This window comes from Octopus bimaculoides, chromosome 9 (genome assembly GCF_001194135.2).
Source record: "Octopus bimaculoides isolate UCB-OBI-ISO-001 chromosome 9, ASM119413v2, whole genome shotgun sequence".
Lineage (NCBI taxonomy): Eukaryota > Metazoa > Mollusca > Cephalopoda > Octopoda > Octopodidae > Octopus > Octopus bimaculoides.
In genome coordinates, this window is record NC_068989.1 from 43,655,141 (window position 1) to 43,670,243 (window position 15,103).

Genomic DNA, 15,103 nt, shown 5'->3' on the forward strand with positions numbered 1-15,103 from the left:
ATATATATATATATATATATATATATATACACACACATATGTCAATATGCATACAAGTACTTGATATACTACTCAATGCATCACTGTATTAGAAGTGTGTAGTGTCAGATAAGTGCTTGTAAAATGTGAGGCAAACAAGATTATACACTTAAATGACATTTTAGATGATTGTACATATATCAATGATTGAGAACCTTGGTGTACACAATCAATAAAAAGTTGCTCAGATGAAGCTTTGGCTCAAATATGCTATCCTGTTTAGCTAATGCATTGTACATCTACACACATGTACACACATGCATGTGTATGAATACATGGATGCATAGAGAAAAATCTGCAGCATGTTTATATATTTTCATTCTGCAAATGTCAAAGAAAATTAGTTCAGAAAACACACACACACGCGACGCGCACGCACACACACACACACACATCACCATCATCATTATTTTAATGTCCACTTTTCATGGTTGCAAGGGGCAGATGGAATTTGTTGAAGCAGATTTTTCTATGGTCAGATGCTCTCCCTGTCACCAACCCTCACCTGTTTTCTGTAAGGTAACATTGCCCCAAGTCCAGATACATTCTCATAAAAAATTGGAAAGGAAAAATACCAATGCATGACAATAGCATTCTTCTATAACTCTCATATGAACCTAAGGCAAGGAGATAGAAACACACACACACACACAAAATGGGCTTATTTCAGTTTCCAACTACCTAATCCACTCACAAGGTTTTGGTTGGCCTAAGGCTAAAGTAGAAAACACCTGCTCAATATGCCATGCAATGGGACTGAACCTAAAATCACATGGTTGGGAAGCAAACATTTTACAACATAGGCACAGTTAAGAAAATTGCTTTATATGTGGTTGTGAGTGGATTTGGTATTTCGACACTCAAGTGGTGTGTGTGTGTGTGTGTGTGTGAGGGAGAGTATGCATATGTATATGTGTTCTGCGTGTGTTCATATCTGTGTTTGTTTACATTTTCACATCTCCAAGAATCACTGAGCAGTGACATTGTTGTTATTTCTCCTGTCAACAAATCATCTACTGGCCTTGCACCTTTGAATATTCTGTATTTCATAAACAAGCAAGGCTTAGCAATAGGAAGAGCATTTGGTTTTAAAACAATGCTTTAACAATAAGTCTAACCCATACTATCATGGAAAAAATGAGCATAAAAACTAACAAATGATTATATATGAATATAGTAATCACACACACATACAGATTCAAGAATGGCAGTGTGATATGAAGTTTGCATTCCAACCACATGGTTCCAGGTTCAGTACCACTGCACCTGAAGCGAGTGTCTTTTACTATACAACCATGCCAACCAAAGCTTTGTGAATAGATTTGATAGCTGGAAACTGAAAGGAGCCATAGTATAAGTATATGTACATAAATATGTATGTGGGAGGGGAGGAGTGCGCGTTATGTGATCGATGCAAACAAGTGTCACTATCATGCAAGCCATGTCCTTCATTTTCATTCTTCCATAACCACATGTGTGGTTATGGGGAAATATTATTGTACTTGGAAACAGGTGAAGGTTGTAGACAGGAAGAGCATCTAGCCATAGAGAAAAATTCCATCCAACCCATGCACACATGGGTAAGTGGATGTTAAAACAAAGATAATAATGATGCTGATTTTGATAATGATGATGATGACGATGATGATTGCCAACAGGAAAGGCATCCAAGCCACAGAGAAAATTCCATACAACCCATGCTCGCATGGAAAATGGACTGTGAAGCGATGACGATGACAATGATGATGATGATGATGATGAAGGTTGGTGACAGAATGGCATAGAAAAAAATTTCATCTGACCCATGCATACAAAGAAAAGCAGACATTAAAAAGATAACAATTAAGATGATGATGATGATGATGATGATGATGATGCTGATGATGATATATGTATATAACAAATATAAAGAGAGAGTTTGAATTTTGAACAATTGTGACGTCATAGGAAAAAAAATATTTTTTTCTATTTTGTCCAGCTGAAAAAAATATATAAAATGAAAGAGAGAGAGAGAAAGGGTCAAGCTTCATCCCTGGTCTACAGCCATTATATGTTACTCAACAATACAAATCATTTTACTAACTCTCACCACCGTTTCACACTAAATTAAAAAAACAAAAAAAAACAAAGTAAAATAACTGTCGTTAACAATCTAGTCTAATGGATCTTCCTTCAAAACTAGACTCAAAACAGCCTGATTAATTTATTAATTACAACAAGTTTGTAATAAATTAATCATAAGAAAACGTCTATAATGAATAAATCTATAGAACAAGCTTTACGTTTGATTGTGAGTCATCAAACTATTTTTATGCTCACTGAATCTACCTGACATATTTCTACTGCAACTATAATAATAATCTGGACATAGAAAATGGGTTGGGGGGAGAAAAAAAATGCTTGATACAATGTGTATGTGCATGATTGCATGCATGTGTGTGCAGGCAAACGTGTGTAGTTAAGACATTGTAATCGAGCAGTTTCAGGTTCAGTCTCACTGCGTAGCACATTGGGCAAGTGTCTTCCGCTATTATAGCCTCAGGCCAGCCAAAGCCATGTGAGTGGTAGACAGAGACTGAAAAAATCCTTTTATAAATATCATCATAATCATCATCATCATCATAATTTCAAAGTCTATTTTTCCATGCTTGTGTGGGTCGGGCAGAATTTATTGAGACAGATCTTCAACCCCCACCTGTTTCCAAGACAGCTGATATTTCCTTGAGGTCATTGCATGTTTCCACAGAAAATCAGACACAAAAGACAAGGAGATAAAACACGCATGCACATCCATCCATCCATCCATCCATCCATCCATACATACATACATACATAAAGACCTCTTTCAGTTAAAAATGACCAAGGGATTGCACCTAGAAAGTGTCCCTCCAAGGGACAAGTCTGGGCAAAGTTCTTTGTAGGAAACCAGCTCGCCCATGCATACCTGCCTCCTATCTCCATGCCACTGATGTTGTCCAAGGGAAAGGTGAAGGCTGCTGTAGCTTGGCACCAATGACGTCACAACTTATTTCTGCAGCTGAGTGAACTGGAGCAATGTGAAATAAAATGTCTGGCTCAAGAATACAAGCCCAATCGGGAATCGAACTTACAACCTTACAATTGTAAGCCCAACATTCTAACCACTCAGCCATGTGCTTTCACTAACATTTACATATATATATACACACACACATATATATATACACATACATATATATATACACACACACACACACACATATATATATATACACACACACACACACACACACACATACACCAACATAGAACAAGCTGCTTTCAGTTTCCTGCTTGGTTACTAGCATAATAAAGGTGAGTAAAGTTTACCTAGTAGTTACAATAGCTGCACCTATATCTATCGAGTTATGCCTACCAATAATCTATTTTGAAATGAACAAACAATTGAGCCCAAAACCTATTCTATAACACTGTTCTGTTTTTTAAAAATATTTTTGATACCTTTCTCCTTTCATTGAGCAGATTAGATCAGTAAGTAAATGTAAGTGGATATGCATGTTGAGAGCTGTGTGTGTGTGTGTGTGTATGTGTGTGTGTGTGTGTGTGTGTGTGTGTGTGTGTGTGTGTGTGTGTGCATGTGTGTGTGTGTGAGAGAGAGAGAGAGAGAGAAAGAGAGAGAGTGTGTATGTGTTAGAGAAAGAGAGTGTACATGTGTGCATGTGCGTGTGTATGTTTGAATGCAAGTGTGGGAGCATATATATATATAGTTAGATCCAAGTCTCCTTGTGTGTTCACATATCTGTATTCATGCAGCATGTGCCTTATTTTCAGCCTTAATGTCAGAATGAATTCTGGGATTAAAGACCTAAAATAAAAACTGCTTCTTACATAAAAAAACCGCACAAAAACTATAACAATTACAATTATACTCATCAAAAGTAATAATAATAACAATAATCATAACAAGAGCACTCAGAGAGCACAAACCTCCACCAAGGCAACCCCAATGTCCTCTCAACAATTAGCTGGAGATGATTTTTAAAATGTAAATATCTGAAATAAGCTTGACTGCTCTCACTAACGAGAATACTAGAAAATGAACCTGACTGCTCTAAAAAAATTAAGTAAAATACAGGAAAAATAATTTAGAATCCTTCTCCAGTGCCAAATCGATCCCAAAATGTAATCAGTTCATGCCGATCATGAGGCCAAATATCCCAGAAAGTTTCATCAACATCCATCCAGCGGTTCTTGAGATATCTTGTCCATGGACGAACAAACATGACTGAGGCAGAGGTAATAATAATGATGATGATAATGGTTGTGGTGGTGGTTTCAAAAAGTTTGAAAACCCCTGCACTGTACCATCATTCAAAAGGCATTACTGTTATATTCAGATCAACCATGGCTTCAGTCACCTTAAGAACTGAGCCAACCACGTTTAAAAACAGTTTCCCAAAGATACTACTGTCTGCTATGAATCATAAAACTAAACATGGCTGTTATTAATTAGGTTATGTAAATATGTAGACATATGTTCCTATTTGTCAATGTAACCACAATTTACTGTAGAAATATTATTTATGAAATGTAATTATACTTACGTGTGCTGCTTTATTGTGTATATATTAAAATAGGCTGTTAATGTGATATGATATCTATTATTTATCATTAATGTTTTAATTTCTTTTGTTCCAACAATTTAGGAAACAATTTGTACTTAGAATAATGAGCTGAAGTGAATAAGCTGGATTGGCAAACTCTTGCTTTTTTCTCTCTAACAAAATTCTATTCAGTCCCAACAAAAATTAAAAGCTAAATATCCATGAGTTATTTTGTTTCTAGCTTTTCAAGCCAAGTTTACTCTTTATGAGAGAGGAGGAGGGGGGAGACAGACAGAGATGGGGGAAAGGAGGAGGGAGGGAGAGAAACTTTTTTTTTAATGAAATAAATAATCAAAGAACAATAATTAAAAGTCACCGCTGATTTAATAAAAATAATTAATAAGGATATTTAAATCAAGACGTTTTGAATAAAATATGAAAGCTTTCATTTCATCCTATACAAAATTCAATTTCTAACATAGTCAGTTGAGCTAAAAAGAAACAAAATGAAGGTCATTGATTTTTATTAAAATTCCTGGGCTGAAGCTGCTGATATTAGGCATGAGATTTTAAAGTCAACTGACCTTGTCAAATACAAGATAAAAATGCAAGTATTCAATGTGAAAGGCATTGATTTAATGAAAGGGTCCTAGCTGACAGAACAAATATGACTAAATATACAGTTCTTTGCATACAGCAAGGGATTTCCTTTAGATGAAGATCACTAGAAAATAATAATAGCAGATACAAGAACAACTATAGAAATAAATGTAATATGAAAATACAGAATGTCAAATAAAAGAAAAATGGAAATGATCATGCCTATTGCAGAGCTTAACTGTCGACTTAACTTTTTCATTAATCACTGTACCTAAAATAGGATATGGTTGCTATATTTCTATTGTTTATATCAGTATTAATTTTGTCAAGTCAATAATAAAAGTCATGAAAAGATATGAGAGGATGAAGAATACTTTCACCCTTTAGTGTTCAGATTACTCTGTTAAATGTAATACTTTTTCACTCAAATTGTTTTGAATTTAATCATGCATTATCTTATAGCTTTGAGGTTTCAGTGATGTGATTATTTATTTTTAGAATGTCAATGTAGGTTAGGTGTGAGAGGCTAGATATCGCCAGTTTGAATATAAAACAGGTAGGATATCTGGGCCAGATATGGCCGGTTTAAACACTAAAGGGTTAACTTTTATAGCAGATGTACTGACAACAGTCAGTCTTATATCATATACTAATAAGAGTCAAATACCACAATACAAGATATATTAGTCACAGTGGAATTACTGTTTGATAGCCATGGTGAAAACATGTTCAATGGTCACAGTGGAAACATTGATTAATGGTTAGTGGAAACAATGCTAGATGGTCACAGTAAAAAATATTTTTGTCACAGTGGAAACATTATTTAGCAGTCACAGTGGACATACTGTTTGATGGTGAGTGGAAACACTGTTTAATAGTCACAGAGGAAACACTGATAGTCATAGTGGAAACATCATTTAATAGTCACCATGAAAATATTGTTTGATGGTCACAGTGGAAACTATTTGTTAGTCACTGTGAAAATGCTTGATGGTTACAGTGGAAATATGTCTGATGGTAACAGCAGAAATATGTTTGATGCTCACAGTGAAAGTATTATTTAATGGTGATAATGGAAACATTATTTAATGGTCACTCAAAGATAAACATAAAAACCAATCGAGACGCCAAAAGAAAACAAACTCTACAATGGAATTTTTTAATTCATAAAAGTCCTATCTGCTCTGAACTGCAACTGGTTACGAGACTATCTTAGAGTCTTCAGCAGTGGGGTATTGAAATGGTTTCATGTTTGGTTCTTACAAGAGATTTGGTAACGGAAAGCAATAATGATGCTGTCGAAACGTTCATGCTTTTTGTAACTACACTAACAACACAAACAAGAGAAATAGCTAAAGCTGGGATGTGGAAATAGATTACAATTATTTCTCAAGCTTGCCAGGAGCTTTTGCTCTCTGTGACATTCACCACTAGAAAGATTAACAAGCTTTAACTTCTGTAATGTATTGCAATTTCTGTCTTTCTTACTCATACACACACACACAATGGTAGAACACCTGTCATGTTTACAGATGTGGGTTCAAATCCCACTGGCAGCCTTCAACATTTTCTATCAAAGACATTTTTAACCCAATGTTTACACACTATTATTTATAGTTTTATGTGCATCAAGATCCACTGTTACAAAAAAAAAAAAAGGAAGAAAAAAGAATTATTTAAGATTCTCTCAACGTTTATACATTTTTATGACATCAAATAAATGCACGCATACATACATACATACATACATATATATATATATATATATATAAATAGATACACACACACACATACAGATATAGACACAATTATATTACATATGAAATATAAAAGTGTGGTAGGTGGAATGCTATTTTTCACACATTCCATTACTTAACAAGACATGTGAATAAGAAAGCAACAGACACCCTGAAACATGATGCTGGCAAGTCTAAGAAAACGGTAAAAGTTCTTTTGTTATTGCAAAGCTTTGTTTCCTTGCAATATAGATATAGTGCTGCAACTTTTTGATCTCCATACACATCAATGAAAAGGTTTTTTTTTTTCTTTTTACCTCTTTCTCAATGTGATAATCTAGGTTAATGGTAATAAGTAAGTAGCCGCATGTCTTGAAAAAGTATGGGGAAGGAGTGAGAGGTAACTGAGTGTTCTTTCTACCCTTTGATCAATCTCACTACAAGCATACCTTAACTTTGCCATTACCACCTCCACTACCTCCACCTTCATCTTCTCCTCCACCATTGTCCTCCTCCTCAATTAGTACTTTATATAAACTCATAGTCTATTAAAAAAATATTTATTGTTGTCATTTATAAAATTGATCTTTTATCTTTTATCTTTTCCTTGTTTCAATCATTAGATTGCAGCCATGTTGGGGCACAGCCTTGAAGAATGTTTAGTCGAATGAATCAATTCTGGTACGTATTCTTTTGTTAAACCTGGTACTTATTCCATCAACCTCCTTTTGCCAAACTGTTAAGTTATGGGGACATAAACACACTAATACCAGTGTCAAGTGGGGGGTGGGGGACAGACACATACACAAAAACACACACACACATGACAAGCTTCTTTCTGTCTACCAAGGCTTTCGTTGGCCTGAGGCTATAGTGGAAGACACTTGCCCAAGGCGCCATACAGTGGGACTGAACTCGGAACCATGTGGTTGGGAAGTAAGCCTTTTTCATTAACAATTTGCCTTTTACCACACAGCCACACCTGCACTCAATTGTTTTTTTTTTAATGTCACTATAATTGAAATTAAACAGGATATTTTAAACATTTTGGTGTCTTCATCAAAATGGATAAAGTTTCAGAGTACCAGCTTATAGGTCTTTAATTCAAATCATAGCACACAGGTTTGTTATGTCTCTGAACAGGATGCTTAAATTTATGCACCACAATTCACCAAGATATCAGGAACAGGTTACAGATCATCAGACAGGAAAATTTACATCTTATCTCTTTAACATCATGAAATCAGATCCAAAAGTAAAAGCCTTTATGAACACTTCTGGCCTTTGTACACATCAATAAGTTTACAAGTTAATATATATACACAGGTCATCTATTGTATGTATGAACTAGACATTCTCTGATAATCTCTCTTGGTGATTAGCTTGTTGGGCAAAAACTGGATTTTCTCTTCAGGGCAGACAAATTCTTCATTCAGCTCACAACTGCTAACCTTTTATATGAAACATAATCATTTATCACACTGAGAACTGTATCTGCTTACAAAACCAGTTCAGTCTCTACATGCATGTCAGTTGTAGATCACATACAAGTAAAATGGGCTATTAGTTTGCCTGACAAGCTAAATAACCCAGTGTGGTCTTAAGGCATGGGCATATTAGGGTGTTGTCTGGGGCCTCACAGAAGAAATGCCACCAAACATTTTGTCCAATATGCTAAAGTTCCTACCAGCTTGCTGCCTTGTCATCATTGGCAGCAATGACAATAACGACAATTTCTAACATAGACACAAGGCAATAAAAATTTGTTGAAGGATGTAGTAAATTAAATTGACCCCAGTACTTCACTGGCACTTATTTTATAAACCCTAGACAAATGAAAGACAAAGTTGATTATGGTAGAATTTGAACTTCATATGCAAAGGAACCGAAAATATAAATGCAATATTTTGCCCAAGAACTCTACCAATCATTCTCCCTTGATAACAACAGGAACAAAAATTTTGCCAATGTATGACTTGAAATAAGTGAAATAAAGCTTACTTACCACTTTCAATAGAATAACATGCTCTTGGAATGTTCCAACAAGGCCGAGAATGGCATTGATGAAGATAATGAGACCAACAGAAAGCAGCAAGGCTACAGGTAGGGACATGAGGTTATTAAGGGCACCATACTTCCGACGTTCCACCTCAGCCCAAACACCGATGATCAACAATGTAATTCCAACAAACTGGAAGATTTAAAAAGAAAAGAAAACAATAAATAAATAAATATATAAATTCAAAAAACTTTATTAAAAAAATATGTATACCATACAGGGTGCATTTATTTATAAAAAAAAAACAATAAAAACAGACAGTGTCCCAGAAAAATCAACAAAAGTCAGGGCTAAGATTACTGGCAAAGCAAAGGTTCTAGAAAGAGCCTGCCAAAAAAGTTCAGAAACATTTGATCATTATAAACAAATCATGTATACAAGTTGTTCAGCAAGGAATTGTTGACCACTCATATGTCATTTACAACAGGAGTGTCAGCCAATATGTGTGTGTGTGTGTGTGTGTGTGTGTGTGTGTGCGCGTGCGCGCATGTGTATTGATGTAGAACGAAGTGCTGAAAAAAGATCACAAAAAGGATGACAGGGGACTGAAACTCCTGGCAGTTTGCTATGCTTGAAAAGACACGTCAAGCTAAGTAAAAACGCAGTTGCCTTGCAACCCCAACCAGCTGAGCATCCCTAATCTTGCAGACTCATAAGTGCTGGTGCCACATAAAAAGCATTTGTACTGGTGCTGCATAAAGGCACCCACTACACTCTGTAAAGTGGTTGGTGCTAGAAAGGGCATACAACCATAGAAACCATGCCAAAACAGACATGGAACCTGAGCAGCCTTTCAGGTGGTCAGCTCCTGTTAAACCGGCCTACTTATGCCAGCATGGAAAACAGATGCTTATTGATGATGATGATGATGATGATGATATATATCTTCAACTAGAGGTTAAATTCGCCTCATTAAGGGATGGTATTATCCAATGTATTACTGGTTCAATACCTAATATTTGTTGTGAATAATAATATTCATAAAACAATAGATTTATAAATAGATCATGGTTTATAATCATTCAAAAGAAAGTAAGAAAATGGAGATACAGCATTTAATAGAAATTTATCATTTGCAAAAATCAAAGATAGTCCCTTACAACTGTTTCAATTTAGTTTAAAAGATTAAATAGTAATTATCAAAATCATAATATTAGGCAACACATTAAAAACCTAATGATATATCCTTTTTCTACCCCTTTGAAGAGATTTTGCCTAATATAATGATTTTAATAATTATTATTTAATTTTTAGGCTGAATTGAAACAGCTGTAAGGGACTATGTTTGATTTTTGCAGATAGCAAATTTTTATTAAATGCGATATCTCCATTTTCTTACTTTATTCACATACACACACACACACACATACAAAATGCAATATACATATAATGCAGATGATGATGATGATGATGATATATATATATAATGCAATATTGCATTATTTATATGCATATCATATAAGTATATATATGCATATTATATAAGTATATACAAGCATATTATATAAGCATATGTATACACATGAAATTCTGATGATTTTGGGTCGATAACTGATGAGGGGAGAGCATATCTATGTTCGTTGCGTATTTTTTCTTGCTTTCCATATGCTCTTTCATCATTTTTCCTTGCAATTTTTTTAATGCGTGTGTGTGTATACCCGTGTTAATATACAGACTTTTTCACAAAGGCACAATTAGATATGAAAAAGAAACCTAAGTCTTTGTTTGCTTGATAAAATCAGTGCAGTTTAGTTACTTTTTTGCTCTTTTCATCTTCATTTGTTTGATAAAGTTATTTATTAGACTAGATTCTGCTTCAACGAATTTCATGTGAGCCGTGCAAGCATGGAAAAGTGGATGAAAAAGTGATGACGATAACAACAACGATGATGATGGTAGTGGTGGGGCTGGTGTTAGTCGGTAGCACCGATTCCAGTACTTGACTAGTACTTTATTTTATTGGCTCCAAAAGGATGAAAGGCAAAGTTTGATCTTGGCAAGATTTAGGCTCAAAATGTAAAAAGCCAGAACAAATAACCTAAGGCATTTTTTATGATCCTCTAATGATTCTGCCAGCTTGCCACCCTAAAAATAATAGTAACAATAATAACAACAACAACATTAATTAATTCTTTTATTAGCCACAAGGGCTCAGTACAAAACATTAACTGAAATACAACAACATAAAAGACAAAAACAGGACAACACAATGGGTTTTGTGTGTACACAATATAAATAACAGTTAAAAATTAAACAAACTCCCAATAGGGGAGGCACTTTAAGGTCCTTGTGGAAAAACCCACAAAAGCCATGGGTGCCTGAACAACAGGGCAAGAGCGCTTCTTTTTTTTTACAGGTGCACGCTCAGAATTGGTCCTTTCACACTGGCCATTCTTCCAACATTCACCCACCTTTCAACAAACTTGCTATAAGGCAACATTTCCGTCTCCACCCACAACTTCCTTTTCAAGTGAAACTTGAAAAAGTTGATGAGGGCTTGGCCAAAGAGGAAAGTGTCTGTTTTTAGCCCTTTCAAATGGGTCCACCATACTACCTCTTTCGCTACAACCATTAGACAAATAATAATAATAATAATAATAATACATGCGCTGCTCTCTTATTCAATAACAATAATTCTTTCTAATTTTGTCACAGGGCCTGCAATTTCAGGAAGGGTTAAGTTGATTACATTGACCCCAGTACTCAACAGGTGTTGATTTCATCAACCCCTAAAAGGATGAAAGCAAAGTCCACATTGGTGGCATTAGTCAAATTTGAACAGAAAGCTAGGAGAAATGCTGTTGTGCATTTTGTCTGGCATGCTAATGATTCTGCCAGTTCATTGCCTTAACAACAGCAGCAACAACAACAAAAACAAGACGACGACGACAACAAACAATAGTAATTGTTTCTAACTTGGTAGGAGAGGGGAGCAGTGAATAATATCAACCCCCATGTTTGACTCTTTCTATATTTTATCAATCCCCAAAAGGTTGAAATGTAAAGTTGAATTTGGTTGGGCTTGAACTCAGCATATAAAGAGAGTTAGAACAAATATAAAAATCGTATTTTGTTTTTCAATGCTCTAACCATTCTGCTAATCTACTCCTGTTGTAAAAGTAATAATGACAATTTATAATGTCACACAGATTTTACATCAGCTTTCTAGAATAATCTCATGGGACACATGAATACTAAAGAGTACTAGAAAAGCATAATAATAAAATTCTAATTAGTCAACTAGTATCTACACATTTCTTCATTTCCAGTAATGCCAAAAATTTCGCAAGACTTAGAAATCTAAGAAAGTGAATTTAGATCTTCAATTTCAGGATTCAAAAAAGCAAAATCAAATCAATGAATTCTAATAGATGAATACAACCCAAATTTTAAAGTCCAAATCCAGAATGTCTTCAACATAATTTCTTAAAGTCTTTATTGTTGCTTACCAATTCAGATCAATGGAATATCTTACATTAATGTTTTAGCATTTAACCCTTTAGTATTTAAACTGGCCATACCCAGCCCAAATATTCTGCTTGTTTTATGTTGAAACCGGCCAGATTCCACCTTTTGCAGCTACCCCATAATGTCACTCTAAAAATAAACAATCACACTGTTAAAATCTTGAAGCTACGAAATAATGCATGATTAATTCAAAACAATGTGAATGAATAAGCATTACATTTCATAGAGTAATTTGAATGCTAAAGAGTTAAACCAGCCATATCTGGCTGTTTTATGTTCAAACTGGCCAAATCCAGCCTCTCTGCGATATAGTTCTTTCTAACTTTGTTTTAAACATTACTGCAACTACTTTTCAATTGTAACTAGGGTTGAATGATTCTGTAAATTTGCATATTTACAGAAAAAATATGCCACAACAACCAGATAGTCTTCTATAATAAATTATAAAACTTTGAAACCAGAATGATAAATCAACTTTTAACCTGACTGAAGCAAATATAACAATGCCTATAATCATTATCATCATTTTACATCCACTTTCCATACTGGCATGGAGTGGACCAGCATGGTATGAATCAATTTTGCTAATAGTTACTGCCCTCCTAGATGTGGCCGAGAGACCACACCTCACCAACTAATTTAAAGAATGTACTGGGTGCATCGTTCTGTGGTATCAGTATATAGAAGTTGTCATGTATTCAACTTATCCACTGGATGCACTTCAATATGCCATTAGCACTTTATGATGTTGTTTTGTACTAAGAGCTTCACTGCTCTTTATTGGCTACATTGTCATTTGTATCTACTAATAAATTGTATATAGCTCTTTAATAACTCTGTTATTATGTATATAATTCTTATAACAACTCCTAGAATATTGTCTGAATTCACTTTCTATGTTTATAGATCACTACTGTACAATGCAGCATCAAATGAAATGAAATTTGGAACCCGAGTTTGTTTTCAGTTAGAACCTCTTCCCTTCAGGTTTCAGATGTTCTTGGGAAAGATCAGGAAGTACTTCCATTTTTTGACCAGAAAAAAAAATTGATATTTTATATTAATAAACAGTCATCTGTGCAGTTGTTAATGGTTGGTGTTTAGCTGTAGGTCAGCCCTGATCAAAAGCATTTACAACCGAAGACATTCTAACCATGAACATCCTGTCTTTTCAGACATAGTTTATCTCAGAATACATTATCTGGTAGGCCTTCCTTCTCTTTAAGGATAATAGAATGTAATTTGTGAGAGATTTAGTTGCTATATCTATCAGGCTAAGCTACCAGGTAGATGTTCATGGTTTGGTTACATTGCTATCAAAATCATTCAGAAAGAATATTTGATTAAAAAAACAACAATCTATTTATAGTCTCAAGCTATACATAACTATTTTGAATAATACAAGGAGTCCATAAATTACTTTTGCGATTTGAAGACTGGAAGTGTGGAAGCTGTAAAGATAATTTATGGACACCCAGTATTTCAGTAGCATTTCTAATAAAATTCAGTACAACATATTTCAATTACTTTTTTTCCTGGATAATCAAGAATTTGGAGGGATTTAGTAAAATAATTCTGCATTATTAATCCAGTGTTTCAAACTTAACAGAAGGTTCTTACCAAATAAAAAAAGATGAAAAGTTGTAATCCGAATATGAGTGCTTTAAAATTATAGGTTTTGTATAAGAGAACCAGAATTTCAGGCAAGTTGTTGATAAAATGGGAGAAAAAAAAATCGACAAAAGTGTATAGAATGTAATGTGGATGGAACTCATAGATGCTTAGAAATCCAATTTACTCATGCAATCTATTCTCAGTTTCCAAATAGGGTTATAATGCAAAGTCAAACCCCCACCCTTGTTCATCCTATCCTAAGATGCAGATGTTCTCTTGTGAGAATAGAAGGTAACAGGAGTAGAAAAAGAGAAATACCAAATGATTGAAGAATTAGAGAAGGAAATAATTGCACAGTAGAGGAAAAATCCACAGCAGAACAACTTTATTATATAAAGAAACCAACACAGTGAGAGAGAGAGAGAGAGAGAGAGAAAGAGAGAGAGAGAGAGAGAGAGATGATCTGCTCCACAAGGCACACACAGACACATTTTAAACATGAAACACATGCATCAATAATTTAAATTAGATTCCAGTAAATGATGTAGTAATAAGCACTGGAATCTTGACAAGGTATTAAAAACAAAAACAAAAGGGAAAGAAAGAAAGAAAGGAAGAAAAAAAATTTAAGTCTCTGACCACCACCCAGCTAAATTACAACAAAGATGGGCAACACGAATATCCACAGAGGTCCTTGGCCTCATGCCACTTGATAAGTGGCCTGCAAACATGATTGAAGCTGACTTGTCTTTAGCAGACAAATATTGTATGTGAACATATTTGTTAAGTTTAGTAACAGAAACTGAAGTGCTCTCATTACTCCAAATGAATTTATCATCATCACCGTCGTTGTTGTCATCATCATATTGCATATAAGTGATGGAATATGTGCGTGTGTGTGTATGTGGATAAATATATTTACATACATACATATATATATGTACGTAGATATGTGTGTGTGTGTGTATGTGCACGTGTGTATGTATATATATATATATATATAT

The 15,103-nt window shown here is 34.5% G+C and overlaps 1 protein-coding gene across 1 annotated transcript in view; it reads right to left on the minus strand.

The window, feature by feature from the left end:
* LOC106883925 (tetraspanin-15) overlaps nt 1-15,103 on the minus strand; it is a 108,516-nt gene that overhangs the window by 19,962 nt on the left and 73,451 nt on the right. Inside the window, exon 2 of the mRNA XM_014935068.2 lies at nt 8,964-9,149. Within this exon, the coding sequence (XP_014790554.1) occupies nt 8,964-9,149 (186 nt within the window). The remainder of the gene's footprint in view (nt 1-8,963; nt 9,150-15,103) is intronic.